At 44.7% G+C, this 22,079-nt stretch overlaps 1 protein-coding gene across 1 annotated transcript in view; it reads left to right on the top strand.

Moving 5' to 3' along the window:
• The window catches only part of CHTF18 (chromosome transmission fidelity factor 18), a 54,479-nt gene that overhangs the window by 11,363 nt on the left and 21,037 nt on the right, over positions 1–22,079 (top strand). The window contains exons 6-17 of the mRNA XM_027863255.1: positions 39–91; positions 1,819–1,984; positions 3,011–3,229; positions 4,420–4,517; positions 5,341–5,464; positions 6,928–7,073; positions 8,861–8,954; positions 10,098–10,196; positions 12,958–13,088; positions 16,102–16,258; positions 19,270–19,494; positions 20,282–20,431. Of these exons, the coding sequence (XP_027719056.1) occupies positions 39–91; positions 1,819–1,984; positions 3,011–3,229; positions 4,420–4,517; positions 5,341–5,464; positions 6,928–7,073; positions 8,861–8,954; positions 10,098–10,196; positions 12,958–13,088; positions 16,102–16,258; positions 19,270–19,494; positions 20,282–20,431 (1,662 nt within the window). The remainder of the gene's footprint in view (positions 1–38; positions 92–1,818; positions 1,985–3,010; positions 3,230–4,419; positions 4,518–5,340; positions 5,465–6,927; positions 7,074–8,860; positions 8,955–10,097; positions 10,197–12,957; positions 13,089–16,101; positions 16,259–19,269; positions 19,495–20,281; positions 20,432–22,079) is intronic.

The following is a 22,079-nucleotide window of genomic DNA, read 5'->3' as shown; positions in this document are numbered from 1 at the left end:
CTCTGATTCTGTGATTCCTGTCATGTGTTTGCTTACAGCGTAGGCGGCGGGTTCTGGAAGCATCACAGAAACTGACTGAGATGTTGAACAGGTGAGTTTATTTGCTTTCCTGCCCTGTCTATCTAGGGCAGCTAGGTGGCGCCATAGCGCACAGAGCAAGGAGCCGGGAGTCTGGAAGACTTATCTTCCTGCGTTCAAATCTGGCCTCAGACACTTACTAGCTGTGTGATCCTGGGCACGTCACTTAACCCTGCTTGCCTCAGTTTCCTCATCTGTCAAATGAGCTGGAGAAGGAAATGGCAAACCACTGCAGTATCTCTGCCAGGAAAACCCCAAACAGGGTCACAAAGAGTCAGATGTGACTGAAATAACTGCACAGCAATAAAAAGTGGTCTATCTAGAGAAAGACTTTGGCTCTCAGCCCCATGGCCTTCTGTGGATTCTATATTACTAACACTGGTTCCAAAATCCCTTTTGTTTGTGGCTTCCCCAGAAGAAAGTACCCTCGCAGCTAGGTGGCACAGTGGATAGAGCTCTGGCCCGGGAGACAGGAGGACCTGAGTTCAAATCTGGCCTCAGACACTTGACACTTACTAGCTGTGTGACCCTGGGCAAGTCACTTAACCCTGATTGCCTCACCCAAACAAAAAAAAAGAAAGTATCCTGTTATTCATGTGAGCCCAAGTCTGAGCTTCTGTATTTTGCTAACCCCACCCAACTAGCCAAAGTTCATGCTCTAGTCAGTGTGTGAGAGAGTATGCATAGTTCAGTATAGTACATTACCATCACTAGAAACACAGCTTCTGGCCCTGATCCTACTGTGGGTCAGTTGAGTCATGATAGATTTTAGAGGGGGGCGGCTAAATGGCACAATGGATGAAGCACCGGCCCTGGAGTCAGGAGGACCTGAGTTCAAATCTGACCTCAGACACATAATACTCACTAGCTGTGTGACTTTGGGCAAGTCACTTAACTCGAATTGCCTCACCATAAAAAAAGAAAGATTTTAGAGAAAACCATCTAGTCCAATTTCCTCATTTTACAGATAAGAAGACAGACTCAGAGAGGGTAATTGATTTGCCTTAAGTCATACAGACAGTAAATATCAGGAGTGAGATTCGAATTCAGGTCCTTTGACTCAAAATCCAGCACTTTTCCTCTGAATTGTAACAGAATTCTCTATTTGCCGACAATATGATAATTTATTTTAGAGAGTCAGTGAACAAATTAATCAAAACAACAGATTCAGTCAAATAGAAAGATATAAAATAAAACACACACAAAAATCCTCAAACTTTATCTCTGTTGCTAACAAGACCTGCCAGGAAGCAATTTTTAAAAAATTTCCTCCACAGTAAATAAATGGGAACTAACCTATCCCAGAGACACCCAGGACTTACACAAATACAATTAGAAAATACTATACAGGGGCAGCTAGGCGGCGCAGTGGATGGAGCACCGACCCTGAAGTCAGGAGGACCTGAGTTCAAATCTGCCTCAGACCAAACACTTGACACTTACTAGCTGTGTGACCCTGGGCAAGTCACTTAACCCCAATTGCCTAAAAAAAAAAAAAGCACTATTCAGCAAAATAGGAAAGCTTAAATAATCGGAGTGATGTTCATTGTTCATGGTCGGGTCGTGATGAAAATGACAATATAACATACACTAGCGTACAGTTCTAGTGACACACCAGAAGAAAATAGAGGGAAAACCTGCAACCCTGTCCCCAGGGTAGGAGGCAGGGTGGGTGTGGCACTGGGAATATGGACCCTGGGTGGTTTGACACTCACCTGGTGGTGTGACGCTGGTTTTCAGGCATCGGGAGGCCATTGAACCAGAGACCCCAGAGATGGAGGACAGTGTCAGTAGAGCCCAAGGGGTGGAGGAAGAAGAAGGTGAAGAAAATCAAGCCTCTTCTCAGCACAGCCTCTGGGTAGACGTATTCACCCCCAGGCACTACAGGGAGTTGCTCAGCGATGATGTGAGTCTGCATTCCAAGAAGCAGCATCACACAAACTGTGTGTGCGTGTTGGAAGGTTGGGGTGGGAATGGAAAACAAATCTGACTGATCCCCTGCCCATTCTGGAAAGATTGTCTAGCGGGTGGGGAACCTGGTCTAGCAGAATGATGGCCGTGGGCATGGAGGGAATTGAGGGTTGGGTGTTTTACAGGTTAAAGGAAAAGCTACAGAAAAATCCAGATAACCAGAAGGGGCTCGATTGTACGTTCATAGATCCAGAACTGGAGAGGACTTTGTTCGAGCCCTGCCTTTTTCAGATGAGACTCAGGCCCAGAGAGGTTCAGGAACTTGTCTGTGGTCACACAGCAAGTCAGTGGCAGAGTCAGAAGTTTAAAGCAATCCAGTTTTCTGGTGGTGGTGGTGGTAGATATTTCCTTGGGGGTTGGAGGTTAACCAGTGGCAGGGCATTGCTGGTCAGCCGCCCTGATTGGAGGAGCCAGCATTTGGGGTTATTTGTGAAGTTTAATCCTTCTCCTGGCAGCCAGGAGCAGCAGAATCAAACGGTGACCCCTCTGGAAGCAGAGAGTGGCAGTACTCAAGACATTTGGCTTGGACACAGCCCTGGAGGGAGAGTCTTACTGGCTGTGTGACCTCTCTAGGTCTCAGTTTTCCCATCTGTAAAAATCGTGGGTTGGATTAGATGACTTCTGACAGCTGCTAGGTGGTACAGTAGTTAGAGCACCGGGCCTACAGTCGGGAAGACTCATCTTCCTGAGTTCAGATCTGGCCTCAGACACTTACTAGCTGTATGACCCTGGGTGAGTCCCTTAACGCTGATTGCCTCAGTTTCCTCATCTGTATAATGAGCCAGAGAAGGAAACGGCAAACCACTCCAGTAGCGTGGCCGAGAAAACCCCAGATGGAGTCACGAAGAATGAGACACAACGAATAACAAAATGGCCTGCAGTTTGCCCGTGAGTTGACAGCTTTTCCCGCCAGTCCCTCTTTCTCTGCCTCTCATGAAGGTGTCCGCTCTCCTCCCCACAGTACACCAACCGCTGTCTTCTGAAGTGGCTTAAGCTGTGGGACGTGGTGGTGTTTGGCAGAGAGAAGCTCGCCAAGAAACCCAAGCTGAGCGCTGAGCCGCCGGCGGCCCGGGCTCCCTCCAAGTTTGGCAGGGAGCCCCCGAAGTGGAAAACCAAAGAGCAGATGACGGAGGAGATCCTGCAAGCCGAGCTGGATCAGAACAACAGGCCCAAATATAAGGTGAGGGCCCAGATGCCGGGGACGGCGGGGCGCCCAGTGCGGCCCCTCTGAGGGCAGACGGCCGCTCACTCAAGTGGCGTTTGCCACTCTCCCGAGACACTCGCTCCTAGGGGTCTGACCGAGTGAAATGGAAAGAGCCTGTTTCTTAGAGGCAGGAGTCTGGGTTCAGATCTCACCGTGTGACTGTCGCCTGTCTTCTCCTGTGAAGTGGGGGTGAGCGAATTCACACTGTCTGCACTCCCAGGATTGTCAGCACTTTGCCAATCTTAAAGCAGTTTATAAAGGAGTTATTTCATTCCAAAGTCCCCAGGAATTCCTTATTAGGATTGTAGCCTTCGAGCCAGAAGGGCACCTCAAAAGCTACCTGGGCCAGCCCTCAGATACCGACTAGCCGTGCGACCCTGGGCAAGTCACTTAACCCCGTTTGCCTCAGTTTCCTCATCTGTGAAATGAGCTGGAGAAGGAAATGGCGAACCACTCCAGTATCTTTGCCGAGAAAACCCCAAACGGGGTCACAAAGAGTCAGGCGGGACTGAATGATATCAACCGTCCCACCCTCTCATTTTACAGATGATCAAACTGAGGCACAGAGAGATGAAGTGATTTTTCTCAGGGTCACACAGGTAGTAAGCAGTAGGCCTGAGATTTAGCCTCTCTAATTCTCCTCCCATGAATTCCTCATCTGGGTCTGTGATCGTTTGGACAGAAGCTGAGGGGAAATCTGTCTTTTACATTTATTATTTATTTAATTGGTTAGGGGGGTGCATTTGCGTATGGGGGGGGAACTTTAAACAAGCAATAGAGTAACGTGGATAGCTCTCAGTTCCCTCGTGCTTATAGCTTGTGAAGAACTTTGCTCACCACAGTCCTGCTAGGAAGCTTGTGTGGGTCTCATTATCCCTGCTTTAGAGACGAGCAAATTGAGACCCAGAGAAATCAATTGAGCTGCCCCAGGTCGCAGATCTTAAATGGCAGAGCCGTTGCCAGAGCCCAGGCTTCCCAATACCCCATCCTCTGCTCTTTCCATTTCCAAGTGCGTTAGGAGTCAGGAAAAAAAAAAAAAAAGGAAAGAAGGGTGGGGTTGGATTTAGACTAGGAGGACTTGATGGGGTAGGAGGTGGGAGGGTGATGCTGGGCCTCGGAGCCCTCGTAGGGTTTCAGTGCATTTTTCTGTCCCCTCTTGACTACAGGTAGCCCTTCTGTGTGGCCCACCTGGGCTGGGGAAAACCACCCTGGCTCATGTGATTGCTAAGCATGCTGGGTACAGTGTGGTGGAGATGAATGCCAGGTGAGTAGAGGAGGGGCAGGAGATTTCAGGGGAGGACTTCTGAAACGAGGGAAATGTTCTTTAAGGAGACAAAGGAGAAGGGACAGCTAGGTGGCGTGGTGGATAGAGCACCGGCCCTGGAGTCAGGAGGACCTGAGTTCAAATCCGGCCTCATACACATATAACACTTACTAGCTATGTGACCCTGGGCCAGTCACTTAACCCTATTGCCTAGCCAAAAAAAAGAGAAAGAAAAAAAGACAAAGGAGAGCTTACATGATTGATAGCACACAGCGCTGGATAGAGTGTTGGACTCTGAGTCGGGTACCTTGAGTATATTTACTAGCTGTGTGAAATGGGACAGACTGAACCTCAGCCTTATCTTACTCATCTGTGAAGTGGGGATACTAGTAGGGATACCTCTCAGGGTTGTTGTGAGGATCAGATGAAATAACATATAAGAGGCACTTTGCAAACCTTAAAGTGTTATATGAATTCTAGCTGTTATTATTATTATTCACAACAAGCCTGTGAGATGAGTTGTGCAAGTATTATTATATGTATTTCAGAGCTGAGGAAACCAAGGCTTACAATGCCTTGTTATTGCTAAGTAACAGAATCTTGATCTCAACCTAGACCTTTCAACTCCCAAGTCTAGTAAGGTTTTGTTTTCCCATTACCTGGGTCATCAACGGGAGATATTTGTTGGAGACCAGAAGGACTCTGTATGGTGCAGTCATCCCTTGGTCTCAAGGCAGGGGACTGCTCCTTAGGACCTTCCGAGGTCTCCTCCCAACCCTTAATTCTTTGTGGCTCTGATAGCTCTGGGCTGATTCTGTTTCAGTGACGACCGCAGTCCTGAGGTCTTCAAGACTCGCATTGAAGCAGCCACGCAGATGGAGTCTGTGCTGGGAGCCCAGGGGAAGCCCAACTGTTTGATCATCGATGAAATAGACGGTGCGCCCACGGTATGTCTGGGTTTGGAAGAGCTTGTAGGCTCCTGTGTGACCAAATTCTGGACTCTCCAGAGGGTCCCCAGCAGGGTGTGGGTACAGACTGTGGGCCAGTTACCCAGGAGTTAAACCACTATGCTCATGGGACCAAAGTCATGGTTTCCATCCCCATGTAGGCCAGTGAACTTCAGTCAGAGATGACAGCGTAGTTCCCTGGCAATAGCTTGACCCATTGTCCCCGTCTGCTGTCTCACAGACAGGAGATGTCTGAGAGAGGGAATGTGTGAATGGCTTAGTAGCCCAAGAGATAATTTGGAATGTATTTTCCCCTAAATGCCAAGATAGAGTGCCAGAATCAGGAAGTTATCTTCCTGAATTCAAATCTGGTCTCACACACTTATTAGCTGTGTGATCCTGGGCAAGTCACTTAACCCTGTTTGCCTCAGTTTCCTCACCTGTAAAATGAGGTGGAGAAGGAAATGGCAAACCATTCCAGTATCTTTAACAAAAAAACCCAAATGGGGTCTCGAACAGTCAGACAGGATAGAAAAACAACTGAACAACGATAAAAAAGTGCCAAGTGCTCTTCCTGCGTAAAGTGGGACAGTTTTTGTTTTTTTTTAAAGGAGACAACATTTATCATTCCCTAGGCCCGCCTCTGATCTGCTTAGGCCAGAAGCGTCTGCCTTCTCTTATCTCCCAAGGCCCTTAGGTTAAGATTCCATCCCTCCTTCCAGAACACACCCGAGCCAAGCGTGGGACTTGTCCATCTGGGCATACTGGACCATTCTGCCGTCCCAGGCTCATTCCCAATCAGGAGAACTCTTGGTTGAGTGTTAAGTTGGCTGGGACTCACTCGTATCACTGTGTTGTCATTCTGCTAATTCCCTTTCCCTTTCCTCTCTCTACTGTGAGAGAAATACTATCAAGTAAAAGTCACAGTTTTCCCATCATTTCAGGAAGTGGACAAATTATTAACACTCAGATTACCTGCAGAGTTCACAAGGGGAAAATGCACATGGCTCAGATTTAGGCCTAAAGAGGCCTGGATCTCCATCCTTTACAAGTTTTTTTTGCTGTATTTCTTCTTTCCCCTTTCCCACCCATTGGCATTGTCCTGTTGAGTGGGATAAGGGGTGGCGTATAAGCGAGGCTGTGCTGGAGCTTGTTCACACCGGCTCTTAAGAGCTGATTGTTAAATTTTTAATGTGAGCATTTATATCTCAGAAATTGGCAAATCCAACAAATCAGAGCTTGGCTTATTGTTTTTTTGATTGGAGAAAATGTTAGCAATGCAGATTAAATTTAAAAGTGTGTGCTGCATACATTTTTTTTTCTCTAGAGAGCTGGTTGTTAAACATTTACCAGTACACCGCAGAGTATAGGTGTTATTCCAGAGAAAAGCATTCTGTTTTATATCATGTCCCTGTGTGCTGGAGTCCAACCGTTCACCCGTGTACTTCCCTGCCTCCCTCCAGCCCTCCATCAATGTGCTGCTCAGCATCATTAATCGTAAGGATGTGGGAGAGACAGAGACCACAGGAGGAGCAGGCTGGGGTGGCAAGAAACGAAAGAAAGAAGGAGGCCTCTTGCTGCGGCCCATTATCTGTATCTGCAATGACCAGTGAGTATCTATGGTACCTCTCTTTTCTGTATCTTTCTCTGTAAAACAGGGAGGTTGGATTTGATTTGGAAGGCCTCTTCCACCTGCAATGTTCCATTCAAAATGGTGGCACTAGAACTGTTCTAGGTCCTCTTAGTGAAGAACTGTGGGTCTAAAGTGTCACATACATGGTCAGATGTGGTCACTTCCTTGGTTGTTTTAACTTGACTGTGTTTCTTTGTTACAAGAGAGGGTTCAATGCCAAGAGTTGGGAAGGAAGATATAGAACATAGAGAATCATAAATGGAAGAGACATCAGAAATTCTCTAGTCCAAGGCTCTTTCCACTACACACAGTTGGCTAGTGATTTAAAACATTAGTTCACGAATAGGGGACACTTCCTATGTTATCTAAAAATGCCAATGAAACTGCGTGATGTCATCCGCGTAGGCCCTCCCTCCTAAATATAGACCTTAACCCATCCACCCCTTCTCGTCCTGTGGGATTCTTGCCTCACTCTTTGCATGAGTCCGCCATAGAAGATCTACCTGGGAGGGCTAGGTGGTGCAGTGGATAGAGCACCGGCTCTGGAATCAGGAGGACCTGAATTCAAATCCGGCCTCAGACATGTGACCCTGGGCAAGTCACTTAACCCCATTGCCTAGCCAAAAAAAAAAAAAAATTTAAATAGAAGATCTACCTAAGGTACTGAAGGCCTTCTTCAGCTACTTTTAGTACATCATGGATGCCAGTATAATACTTGGGCTGTCTACCTGTTGATCCCTTGCTTTTCTGACACAACTGGCCCACTTCCTTTCCCTGTCATAAATATCCTTCATGATTCATGTCCTTCACTCTACTTCTGATGCTGAAGTCATTGTTAGAAATAATGCTCCATCTTTCTTACCTGCCTGTGGGTCTTTCCATTAAACTTTTTGTGTCACCTTCAGCTTTGGTCCTTCTAACACCAAGGCCTTCCATGATTTATGGCGATAGAATGCCATTTGAGAGAGGATCAGTATTAACAGGATAGACTTCTGCATTAGCGAGCAGTTTGGGGTCATTGAAAAGCACCTTGTGATTACTCAACAGTGCATAATAAATACAAAGCTAGCCCACTGGAACTTTTTATTTGATGAGAATCCCCCATCCAAGATCTCCGTTATCACAGATCTTGTTGGGAATTGTTGAGAAGCCTCTCCTTTCAGGCATGTGGTACAGTGGAAAGAAGAAGGAGTCAGAGGATCTGGTTTCCAATCCCAACCCCACCGCCGTGTGACCTTGGGCAAGTCATTTGACTTTTCTAGGCCTCAGTTTCCTCATCTGTAAAATGAGAGGGTTGTTCTAGATGACCTCTGAGGTCACTTCCGTCTGTGATGCCATCATCCTATGATTTACTGTGTATCATCAGGGCATTCTTAAATAGAGCTTCTGTTTTGGATCAGCTTTTTCCTTTCCACCTCCCCACACCCCCAATCTCTGGGCTCATCATCAGATTGGCTTTTTGTGGTTGTTTTTTTTATTTTTTTTTTTTAACATTCTCATTAAATCCATGTCCCACTTCTCATTTGGAGGGAGCGCTTTTATTTCAAAGACCAAATCTGGGCTCCCTAGTTGACGTCCCATTCCTTGGGTTATCTAAACCCAAGGGCAGACAATCCTTTATTCTCTACCCCTGTACTGATGGCTTTTTCTGTGGATTTGGCTCTTCTTTCTCGAGTGGAAGGGAACAAGCATGTATTAAACGCCTGCTGTGTGCCAGGCACTATGCTGAGAGCTTTACAAATGTCTCATTTGATCCTGGATAGATACACGCCTTCTCTGAGACAACTGAAGCAGCAGGCATTCCTCCTACAGTTCCCGCAGACTCTACCTTCCCGTCTGGTCCAGAGATTGAATGAGGTTGGTATCTTGATGAAGGGAAAGTCAGAGGGGCCAGGCCTGAGGTTGATGCTGCCACTGATCCTGGAAATTAGACACAAAGCCTCCACCCACCTTCGCCCCTGGAGCTTAGAGCATATCCCAGCTTTCTGGGGTTGTTGGCCAACTGTCAGAGCTGCCTCTGTGACACTAACCTCATGATTACCTTCTCAGTGGATTATCTGCATTAGAATAAAGGAAATCATGATTGGGGAGGTCCATCTGCAACAGGCCCAAACTAGAGCATTCTCCAAGGCTGCACAGATTTGGATTATCTGTGCTTAAAGTCTAAGACATTGTCATTGATATCCGCCATCTTGCCCTGAGTAAGCAGGTACCCTTCTCTCTCCCCCCAGCCTCCACTTACCAACTCCCCCTCTATGTGTTATTTTCCCCTAGTAGAATGTAAACTTTTTGAAAGTAGGGACTGGTTTTTTTTTTTGGCTTATATTTGTATCCTTAGGTTTGGCACAATGTCTGGCACAGAATAATCACTTAACAAATGCTGTATCTATGCATGCCACCCCAGTTGAATGTCTTATCGTGTCTTGGTTTTCTTGGTGAAGGTGTTGCTACCCAACACTAGCTTTATGTCTTTAGGACATGTTAGCTGCTACGGGTGGAGGGCTTGAAGAGAGAGAATAAGGCAATGGAGAATAATCTATGGATTGTTTCAGGGGAAGAAATGAGGCAAGAGGGTGATCAATGAATAGACCAAGGTGGTGTAGACAAGTCAGAAAAAGGAAGTGGGGTGGTTTTAGGAAAGATTCCCCTTAGCTCTTTCCTAGCTGACTTATGGACATAAACGTGATCCTTTGTTGTTTTTCAGTTGTGTCCAACTCTTCATGACCCTATTTGGGGTTTTCTTGGCAGAGATACTGGAGTGATTTGCCATTTCCTTTTTCAGCTCATTTTACAGATGAGGAAACTGAGGTAAACAGGATTAAGTGCCTTGTGCAGGGTCACACAGCTAGTAAGTGTTGGAAGCCAGAATTCAGGAGTATGAGTCTTTCCGATTCTAGGCCTGGTACTCCATCCTCTGCACCACCTAGCTGCCCCAGACTTAGTCCTGAGAGAGCATAAATCCAGTGAGGAAGTTTAACACCTAATATCATCTTGCCTTAGATCTCCTTGCGGCAAGGAATGAAAGCAGATACTGGTGCCCTCATGATGCTGTGTGAGAAGACAGAGAATGACATCCGCTCCTGCATAAACACCCTGCAGGTATAAGCCCAAAATAGAGAACTTTGGCAATGACTTCCAGGGTTGAGGGGTGGGTAGGGAGGGTTCACTGAACTGAAATAGCCCCCTGCCTCTACAGGTGATGGCAACACTGGAGAGTGCTTGTCCTTGGCCAGCTTCTAGTTGGCATCCTTAAAGCATGGAGCCTTCTCTAGGTTTGCCACCATCCACCAGAATATGGCAGCTTTCTTCCTTCCCTATGATCAGCCTCTACAGATTCTATTTCTGATGGGGGGACCCAAAGGAGATCCACCCTACGGTTAGGGGCATGTCTTAAGCATTCCCTCTGTCCTTTAATGACCTGTCGTAAGTCTCCCTAGGGGTTTTCTCCAAACTCTTCTAGAAAGCTAGGATAGACCCATGGCAGAATGAAAAGGGCCCTTGACTTGAGGTGGGAGGCCTGAGTTCATGTATCAGTCAAGGCATTAACCCCCCATGGGATCTTTTCTTCATCTGGAAAACAAAGGGGTCTGGCTCTCTTCTGTAAGGTCACTTCTAGCTACAAAATACTGGGATTTCCAGGCCATCTCATATAATTTTAAAGGTGGGACAAAGAGTACATCAAAAGAAAGCTGAATCCTGAGTGATTTTAACTACCAGTCTGAGTTCCAGAGAGCAGAGAATGAAATATGCTTCCCTTCTTGATAGAAAAATGGGAGATGGCAGGTGCTGAATGGAGTATACCATGGCAGATATGGTCACTGCATTGCTTGATTTTGCTTAATTGTTTTTAATTCATTAAAGGGGTGCAGGGGAGGGAGAGAGGAAGCATATAGCCAAAATAACTGATACAAGAAAGAAAAAGCATATTTAACATAATATATATATATTCACAGGGTATCCCATAAGTCCTAGTATAATTTTAAGGTATTAAAGCTTATTAAAGCAACTAAAGCTTCAGGGATTCTATGTATGTATATGGATATATTGATTTATATATATATATATATATATACACACATATGTATGTTATAAACCTATCATAGGATGGTTTTGAGTTAAGAAGAACTTCAAATGTCATCTGGTACAACCCCCTAATTTTTAAAAATTTTCAATTTATTTTTAACATTCATTTTTTTAAAATGTTGATTTCTAAATTCTCTCCCACTTGTTCCCTCTACATTTCCTCCCCTACTTGTTGAGAAGGCAGGCAATATGATATGAATTATACATGTGAAGTCATTCAAAACATTTCCATATTAGCCATACTGCAAAAAAATAAATAAATAAATAAAAAACAAGAAACACAAAGAGAGTAACAAAGTTATTTGTCATTTTGCACTCTTGAGTTCATCAGTTCTCCCTCTGGAGGTGGACAGCATTTTTCATCATGAGTCCTTTGGAATCATCTTGGATATTATTCAGAGTCGCTAAGTCTTTCACAGTTGATCATCATTACAATATACCATGACTGTGCAATGATCTCCTGGTTCTGCTCACTTCACTCTGCATCAATTCATATAGGTCTTCCTAGGTTTTTCTGAAACCATCCCCGACATCATTTCTTGTAGCACAATAGTATTTCATCACAATCATAAACTACAACTTGTTCAGCCATTCCCCAATCAATGGGCATCCGCCCAGTTTCCAACTCTTTGTCACCACAAAAAGCTACTATAACTATTTTTGTACATATGAATCTTTTTCCTCTTTCTTTGAATTCTTTGGGATACAGACCTACCTAGCAGTGGTATTTCTGGGTCAAAGGGTATGTACAGTTATATTGCCCTGTGGGTGTGGTTTCAAATTGTTCTCCAGAATGGCAACCCCTTAATTTTTACACACATGGAAATTGATACCCACAGAGGTTAAGCACCTTGCTTAAGGTCACTTGAGTAGCAGACAGAGCTTATATTTTAACCCAGATCTTCTGACTCCAGATTGACAGCTCTTGACCTTCCCTATTCAAAGCTTAAGAGTCCTTATGGTTTTAGTTTGCCTTGTAGGGCCATCCTCATAGGGTGCACATTGACTGTATTGCTCTCAAGGGTCTCCATCCTTCATTGTATCATTTTTCTACCTTGGATTGAGGCATTTGGTAGAGTTCTGTGTGTCAGAACTGGACCTTGAAGATTATGTAGCCTCACCCTCCTTATTCTACACATGGAGAAAATGAGGTCCAGAGACGGGAAGTTACTTGTTTAACAGACCTACCCAGGCATTGAACAAGTTGTGCTTTATGACTGTGATGGAATACTATTGTGCTATAACAAGTAACAAGTTCTCTACCAGAACCAATGTCTTACTCCCATCTCTAAACTTTGTACGTGTTTATGTAGTAGGGGAATAGAACCTTAGGTTTGGAGTCAAAAGATCTGGTTCAAATCCTGACTCATTTACTTAATTATTTTCTCCTCTGTAAAATCAGATAGAGCCTAAGGTTTCTTCCACCTTGAAATTCTGTGAGCTTTAAGAATAATGGAATAGGGGGACAGCTAGGAGGCGCAGTGGATAGAGCACCGGCCCTGAAGTCAGGAGGACCTTAGTTCAAATCCGGCCTCAGACCAGACACTTGACATTTACTAGCTGTGTGACCCTGAGCAAGTCACTTAACCCCAATTGCCTAAAAATTAAAAAAAAAAAAAAGGAATAATGGAATAGCACCAAGATTTAGGGAAACCAAGTTACTGAAATTGGTGCCCAAAAATATCAAATTTCAAGTTTGTGTCCTGCCCCCAGCTGAATCATTCCTTCCTCATGTTCTGTATGTGTTTGTTTTCCCTCTCCTCTGGTGAATACCTAGTTCCTGTATGGTCAGGGCCAAAAGGAACTGAGTTCGAGAATGGTACAGACCATGAGCATCGGCTTGAAGGACCAGAAGAAGGGGCTGTTTTCCATTTGGCAAGAAATATTCCAGTTGCCCAAGATTCAGAGGTAATGAATGCTGTGTCTCTGGACTGGGAGTGTTGGAGTGTGTGGGGATGGGAACCCGGAGATCCTGAAGGGCTTCAGGAACCCAGCACTGGGAATTGCTGAGGGAAGGTTCCTTTGGTCTCTTTACCTGGCCAGGTGCCAATACAACTCACAATTGGGCTTGAATCATAGGATGATGGAGCCAGAAGGGGACCTTCTAGTCAATGAGCCCACCCCCTTCATTGAACAGATGAGGAAACCAAACCCCAGAGAGGTTAAGTCATTTGGTTAAGGTCACCTAGTTAGTGTCTGAGGTGGGATTAGAACCCAGGTCTTCCTGACTCTGTCCTCAGTTCTTCACTGATATTCTTTGGTATAATAAAGCCCTAGAATGTGGATTCTTACCTGGAGTCCACAAACTTGGTTTTTGTTTCTATTTTTAATATTTCAATGTAATTGGTTTCCTTTTTAATTTTATGTTTAATTTTGTGCATTTGAAATCATTATTTTGAAAAGTTTTCACTAGACCAGACTAAAAGAGATCTATGGCCCTCCCAAAAAGTCTAAGAACTACTGCTCTAGGGAATGCCTGATGTTCCTGGCCACCAGAAGACGACTTTTATTCCTGAGCAAGGAAACAAATGGAGATGGGGAGGGAGTATCGGGTACAACTGGGGCCCCTGTGGGCCCCAACCCGTTGTTAGGAGTGATTGCATCTCCTGTGCTCTTCTTGACCTCACATGCCTGCTATGTGCAGAGACCATTAACCATGCAACCACCAGGTGTCGCCCTGTACAGCAACCACCAACCCATCCACATGCCCATCACCATCCTGGTTGTGTATGGCAGCATTAGTCTAATACTAAGTAAGATAGCAAGGCCTCATTCATCCTACCACATGGTTAGGCAGCTGTACTTGAGTTCCACATAAGTGAATTTTCTGGTTAACTAAATATTACACCTTGAGGTTCCAAAAATGTTTTTTGATTTTTCACCATTTTGATTGGAAATCTTTCTAAAATATATTACCAGCCTCCTTTTCTCTTCTTTTGTCTTATTTTCCTTCCTTCTTTTCCTCCTTTTCCTTCCTGTCTCTTTTTTCCTCCATCCCTTTGTACTTTCCATTCTCTTCCTCCTTTCTTCTTCCTTCCCTCCTTCCTTCCTTTCCCTTTCCTTCCTTCTTCCTTCCTTCCCTCCTTTCTGTTCCTTTCTTTTTCTTCCTTCCCCATTTCCTTCTTCCTCCTTCCTTCTCTCTTCCCTTTCATTCTTTTCCTTTCCTTCTTCCCTTCTCTCCCTCTCTCTCTTTTTACTTCCTTCCTTCTCTTTCCTTCCTCTTTTTCCTTCCTTCTTTCCATAAATAGGATACTAAACAAAATATAACTTTTTCTCAAGTCATCATATTCATTTAAATAGATGTCATATAGGAGGCAGGTGATCTGAGTTGTAGTCCTTTCCCCTTCCCTTCGCTTTGGCCTTGGACAAGTGATTTTAGCCTCAGATGAGAGGCTGGACCAGATGGTCATTTTGAGGTTACATCCACCCATGAAGCAATGATGATAATAGTTAACTTTTACATAGTGCTTTAAGGGTTGCAAAGCATTTGGTAGGTGGAAGAGCTATTATCTTAAATTCTTTAAATCTAAAACTAATCCAGTAATACCTTCAGGAACTACTGAGGCATAGGGTAGAGTTGTTTGTCCCTTGAGATAAATAACCACAGACTGGCCCAGGATGAGTTTCCCATCACAATTCTTCTGTTTCCATTTAATTCTATAATTCTATCTCCTCCCTTCGTCAGTGTCATTTCTTGCTGTTGTTGGTATTTTGTTAATGTTTCTCATCTCATGTATATATAGAATTGCAGCATGTCAGAGATGGAACCTTAGAATATAGAACATTGGAAGTCAGAACTGAAAGAGACCTCAGATCATATAGTCCAGGAGTCCATAAACTTGGTTTTTTGTGTGTTGTTTTAATATTTTTGATAATTGTATTTCACTATAATTGATTTCCTCTGTAGTCCTGTTTTATTTAATGCATTTAAAAATGTTCTCAGAGGGGCGGCTAGGTGGCTCAGTGGATAGAGCCTGGAGTCAGGAGGACCTGAGTTCAAATGAGGCCTCAGACACATAACACTTACTAGCTGTGTGACCCTGGGCAAGACTCTTAACCCCATTGCCTAACCAAAAAAAAAAAAGAAAGAAAGAAAAAGAAAATGTCATCCTGCAAAGCTTACATCACACCCAAATGCTTGACACTCACTAGCTGTGTGACTCTGGGCAAGTCACTTAACCCCAATTCCCTCATATAAAAAACAAAAAAAAAAAAAGTGTTCTCAGAAGGGGGTCTGGAAGCTTCACCAGACTGCCCAAGGGCTCCTTGACACAAAAAAAGGCTAAAAAAAACCCCTGATCTAGCAACACCTCATTGTGTTATAAGTAGAGAAACTGAGGCCTATAGATGAGAGATGGCTTCCCCAAGGCTGCACAGCTGAGATTGAAACCATATTCTCTGAATCCAAGTCGAAGGCTCTTTCCATTACTCCCCAACTGTGTGTGTGTATACTGTACTACAGCTGTGCTTTTATCGTTATTATCTTTTGCCTTTGTTAGCATTCTTTTTTGCTACTGCTGTCGGAGCGTCCAGGATGCTTCTTTACTCATGTCCTCAAGAGAACTGTAGAATGTCAGGAGAGCATGTAGGTTATGGAATGTAGCTTGTCAGACCTAGAAAAGACCCCGAGACCTTTGGGTCCCGCTCCCTTGTTCTGCAGAGTCCCAGAGAGAAAAGACTTGTCCATGCTTAACATGGGTAGTTTAATGCCAGACATGGGATCCAGGTCTCTGGACTTGCAATCCAGGCCTCTTGCTGTGATAGCATCACAACAAAGGTGGGGAGAATTTAAGTAGAATTGAAGGTAATTTTGCCTGGAGAGTTTTGTGAGGGTAGCATCTGGAAGCAGGCAAAGGTGGGGTGACCGGCTCAGAGGGCCCAGTGGGAGCCTGTGTTCCATCTCTCTCCTTGGCGTCCCCAGGCAACGCATCGGCCAGAACGTCTTTCTGCCAGACCAGACGCTCCTCGACAGCGACAGCGGCCCTTTGGGCAGGGGTCCTCTCCACACCTCGTCCCAGAGATTCCACCACATCCTGCACATCACCACCTCCACAGGAGATCATGAGAAGGTGGCCCAGGTAAAGCCACCTTCCGCGTTGCCCCAATGTTGCTACCCCCGAGGTTTTCCTAGCCGTAGGAAGCTGTCCTCTGCTGCTTGTTTTCCAGAAACAAATACAGTGAGCAAAAAGCTGGGCAAGTGTTTTAACCCTCATTCTACAGAGAAACTGAGGCTGGCAGAGGTGAACGGACTTGCCCCGGGTCACATTGGTAGTAAGTAGCATTGCTGGGGTTTGAACTCAGGTCTCTTGACTCCCAAGTTCAGCACCCGTTTCATTTCCCCCACATTGCTTCTCTGGGAAGGGTTAATGGCTTTGATGCCTCTGTTTCCTCTCGGTTTCATCAGTAATCATGTCCTTGGTGAGCTAGGGATTCTCTCCCCGAAAGCGGCTTTAGATTAACAAGCCAGTGTGTTTGGGTCTGTACAGGAAACTCTCCCTCTGGGCTTCCAGGAAACCTCTGGATTGAGCCCTGGGTTTGTTTTGGAGGATTAATTTTGGGACTTGATAATGCAGGTGAGCTAAGGCAAGGATTTGGGTAATGATGCAAATGTATCACGTGGAATCCCAGCTTGTTTGTTTTTTTTGTTGTTTTTTGTTTTTTAAATTTGTGTTAAACTCTTCTTCCAGCAAAGATGAGGAGGTGTGAAGCCCTTTTCCCCTGGGGTAGGGTGAGATGCTCTCACTGGGGGGAATCTGCAGCAACCTTAGGGAACGCTCACCCCATCCCACCACTATCACCTCGGACAGAATGACAATAGATTTTGAGCTACTTTAGTGAATGAAAGGTGATCATGTTCAGCTGTGGGACTTGGGATGCTTGAGTTATCTGAGGCTTACTTAAGAGAGGTAACACGTTATAGTAGGTAGGAGAATGACCTTGACCTTGGCTTCAGAAAACTTGAATACAAATCCCAGTTTAAACCCTTATCATTTCCTCTCTCTCTGATCCTCAGTTTCTTTGTCTACAAATGGGGAACATAATGCCCACAGATTTGTTGGGAGGAATATACATATATATATATATATAGAAATAAATATAGAGATAAAGAAAGGAATATAAAATTTTATAGTTTTTAAATAAAATTTTTAAAAGAAATTTTCAAGTGCTCTGATTTCTCATTATTATGAATATCCCATGCAGTTTTAATAATAATGATAGCTAACATTTATATAATGCTTCCGCTGTGTCAAGAGCTGTGCTAAGTACTTTAAAATTATTATTTTACTTGATCCTCACAACAACCCTGTTTGTTGTTATTGTTCATTCATTTCAGTCATGTCCGACTTTTCGTGACCCCATTTGGGGTTTTCTTGGCAAAGATGCTGGAGTGATTTGCCATTTCTTTCTCCAGATCATTTTACAGATGAGGAAACTAAGGCAAATAGGGTTAAATGACTTGCCCAGGGTCACACAACTAGTAAATATCTGAGGCTATATTTGAATTTAGGTCTTCCTGACTCTGGGCCCAGTGCTCTTCCCACTGAGTCACTTAGCTGCCTCCTGCTTCTGTCTTACCTGTAACCTTAGCCATGTGCAGCTTAGAAGAGCACAAGGGCTTTCCAAAAAAATCCAGGCTTAAGACGATATATTCTTCTTTTATAGTGACTCTCTTTACTCCACCAGTGACAGAACCTAAATTTTTGGCTGTTTTTAGTTGCAAGGATGGCCTGCACTAAGCCCTGCCATATTTACTTGCCAGCTCCTCCCGCGTGACCACGTACAGAACATTTATGAGACAGCTAGCTGTTGTTGATATGGCACCTGGGCAACGAGTGCATTTGTAAATAAGGCTGAAAAGGTAGAATGAAGTCAGCCTATACCGAGGCCTTGAATGCTAGGGAATTTTGCTTGTAGGCCAGTGGTTTTCAATCTTTCTTAATCATGTCCTCCCATCAAAAAAAATTTATTTTCAAGCATTTGTCTTTTGAGCAAAATTTTTGATCCCCAATATGCACATATTTTATATAAATAATTGTGTGTTAGGAAACAATACAATAATAGACATTTTGGAAGGGATGAGATAAACATGAAATAATATTTGATCCTCAATAGGGAGCTAATAGAGTGGAAAGTCACGTTCCCAGCTGCGTGGAAGATGGATTGGAGTTAGGACAGACCTGAGGCAGGGTTCTGTTAGCCTTAAATAGAAGGCTGCTGTGATAGTGCAGGAGAAAAATGATAATGTGCTCCTGAGCTAGAACAGAGGAGACATACAAGCTGTGTTGTTGAGGGAGAAGTGACAAGATTTGGCAGCTGATTGGATAAATGGGATGAGAGAGAATGAGGAGCTGAGATGATGCTGAGGTTGTAAACCTGAGTAGTTGGAAGGATGGTGGTTCATTATTCAGAAGAGGGGTGGGTTTGGGTGGAAAGAGAATGTAAAAAAGTCTCAGGGCAGATTGCAATTCATCCATGCCTGTTTATCCTGTGGGACTCCCGAAATGAAAAGACTGGAGCCAGGCTGACACTGGCCCTCATGGGCCTGCCATGGCCACTGGGTAATCTGAGGATGGACAGGGAGCAGTCTGGAGGACAGGGAGCAGGGGGAGTTTTCCCCATTTTACCTATGCAGCTGCTGGCGTGGGTTCCCAGGTAGTGGTCAGGTTATACTGTCTCTATGCAGCCGACTCAGCCTCAGAAGTAGTGAGGTTGGGAATTTGTATAGCAAGAAGAGGAAGTCGAGTTGGGGAATGTTGAGGTTGTGTTGGAGACAGTCCCTATGATTGGTGGATTGTCTGTCTTGTGGCCTCTACTTTGGAAGCCATTGCTCGGGGCAGTAGAAAACAGTGAAGGGCTTCCAACAGGAAAGTGTGATGAGGTCTAAGCTGTGTTTAAGGAATGTCATCTGCCAACTTTGATGGATGGGAAGACTTCTATTACAATAGTCTGGGGGAAATGATGAGTGAGGGTCTAGCATGGGAAGGGATGAAGAGAAGAAAATTGATATAATATATGCCCCTTCTCCTTATCACTCCCCTACACCTTGCCCATTGGCTCAGAATTTTCCCTTTGATCTCATCCATTGCAGGGCCTCTATGACAACTTCCTGAACATGAAGCTCAAAGATCCTACCTTAAACTCAGTGTGCACTGCCATGGATTGGTTGATATTTGAAGACATCCTGGACCAGACTGTACGACACGGCCAGAACTTCCAGCTCATGAGATACTTACCTTTCCTCCCTGTTGCCTTCCACCTCCTCTTTGCTGCTAACAGCGTCCCTAGGATTTCCTACCCCAACAGCCAGCATGAGGCAAGTGGCAGCCCCTTGGGATGGAGGGGAGGTGAAGGGACTATTCATAACCCAAATTCATGTGAGGCAAGGTTTTTTCTTTTTTTTCCTAATATTAGGGTTAGCATCTATTTGACTCCAAATCCAAGACTTTTTTCCTCTAAATTTTTCTAATTTAATTCTGCTGTACCCCTAGTTAAGGGAGGTTAACCAGTAAAGCTGGATGGAACCTTTCTTATTCCCTCAATCCAATACCCTACACCTTCTATCCACATTTAAAAGATGATAACCATGGCTTATCAGCCTCTTAGCCTAGTAACAAGTTCATTGGCTGAGAATGGATCAAGAAGGGGTTGGGGGTCTTAGAAATGGAAAGGACACGTCTGTATCCTTTCCCTGTATAGTTTGCCCTTGACACCACCAAACAGTTTTTGGGAACTCTGATGTCTGGAGCCCTTTAGGATCTTTCCAGTGGTTTCCTTCCTGGAGTGAATCCTGACCCACATTCCCCTTCCCCTTTCCCCTCCCCCCAGCTGATTTTAAGAGCCAGCTTCAGAATCTCTCCCCAATGCATCATGCTGACAACATAGCGAATGCCCCCATCCTTACCAGAGTGCACGTGTTTGACATGGGCCCTGACCCCTATCCCCGCCCCATGGGCCCTAGTGTTTTCTCAGCCCATTGAACTATTGGTCCTTTTCCCCAGTTCTAGTGCCCTCGTGATCCTGTTTGTTGATGGGGAGGTAGGAAGGAACTCACTATCAGACCACTAGTTCAAAATGGATTTTTTTTTTAAACCAATCTCCAGGCTCTGAATAAGATGAACCAGACACAGAACCTGATTATGTCTCTGGTATCAGGGGTCACTCCAGCTGCCCGAAGCCGTGCTGCCCCACAGTCCCTCGTCCTTGAAGCCCTCTGTCTGCTCCTGGACATCATCTCCCCTAAGCTTCGTCCTGTGAGTCACCTTCTGGGTTTAGGGTTTGTGAAGTGTGTTAGTCAAAGCTTGGGGGGTAGAGGTATAGTCACCTCAAATAACCTAATAGGGTAGTGGTGGATACATTCTGAACCCCCAGGAGTTGGGAAGGGTACAGAATCAGGGCTCACTTCTTCAGACGTGGGGCACAGGGACCATCTTCCTCATTAAATCAAAGTGTCCCAGTATAATGGGGACCATCTCCAGTCATCCTGATCCATATCTGGCCACTGGACCCAGAGGGCTCTGGAGGAGAAAGTTTGGCTGGTGACTTTGCACAGCCTTCTCTCACTTAAATCCATTTCATTTGCAAGTCATGGCATCACCCTCCTGGTGTCATGGTCCTCTTCAAGAACAGAGGACAAACAACAGTCCAGTATAACAGAGTTCATGTGTCTTCCATCAGTCAGAGGGCTCCTCCAAGAACAGGGATTCTCATTTCCCCCTTAAGACCAGGATATCATCATTTCCCTCATTGTATAGAGCAAGAGAGGAGCAAAGAAGGTAAGGAGGACCATGAACACTCCACTACTGATTGTCTCCTTTAAGACCATAAACGCCTCTCAGAAGCTTGAGGCCTGAAAATTCCAAGGTCTTCCACCACATTCTGGTTCCATCCCCATCTGTCCATGTTAGTCATAAAATCTTAGAACCATAGCATCTCAGAGGTAGATGGGGCTATTAGAATCATCTGGGCAGAGGTGTCAAACTCACAGGTACCTGAATTCAGCGTGACTAAGCCAGATTAAAATGTAATTGGGAAATGTTTAACAAAATAAATTAAAATACAGTGTAATATAGATAATGTGAATTTGTGGCTTTCTAAATATGTGGCCTGCAGGGATCTACTTCATTTGAGTTTGACACCACTGATCATTGTCTCACTTTACTGAGGAAGAAACTGGTGTGAAGGCTCAAAAGTAATAAAGGAAAATATGGAGAGAGAGAGAGAAGGGGGGGGGGGGGGGGGGGGTGCCCAGGAGGCGAGGTGGGGATCTTTTAGAGAAATAATGCAATTCTCCAAAAACTTTTCCAGAATCTTTACATGTTGCCCCAGGAGAATGTAAGCTCCTTGAAGGCAGGGATAGTTTTATTGACTAATAAGAGTAAAGGTTAAAATCAACATCAACCTAGAAGAAAGGCTAAAGATACAGGGAAGTCACTAGGAGCAGTTGCAACAGCTCCTACTTGGCATATTCAAATGAACCACCAATGAAGAAAATTGTTGCTGTTGTTCACTTGTTACAGTCATGTCTGACTCTTTGTGACCCCATTTGGGGTTTTCTTGGCAAAGATACTGGAGTGGTTTGCCATTTCCTTCTGTAGTTCATTTTACAGGTGAGGAAACTGAGGCAAATAGGGTTAAGTGACTTGCTCAGGGTCACAGAGCTAGGAGGTGTCTGAGGCCAGATTGGAACTCAGGAAGATGAGTCTTCTTGACTCCAGGCTTGGCACTCTGTCCACCTAGCTGCCCCAGGAGATTGGGAAATGACAAAGTTATGTATCTACCTAGATTACCACCATTTCCTTCTAACATAGAACAGTTACAACAATGTCAAATTCAGAAGAGCCTAGAAACTCACTTAAGCCACCAAATATTTCATCTCCTTGGCAAGTACAGAAAAATAAC

This window comes from Vombatus ursinus, unplaced genomic scaffold, assembly GCF_900497805.2.
Source record: "Vombatus ursinus unplaced genomic scaffold, bare-nosed wombat genome assembly UNPS02014770.1, whole genome shotgun sequence".
Lineage (NCBI taxonomy): Eukaryota > Metazoa > Chordata > Mammalia > Diprotodontia > Vombatidae > Vombatus > Vombatus ursinus.
The sequence above is the reverse complement of the archived record's forward strand: the minus strand, read 5'-3'. Positions and strand labels throughout refer to the sequence as shown.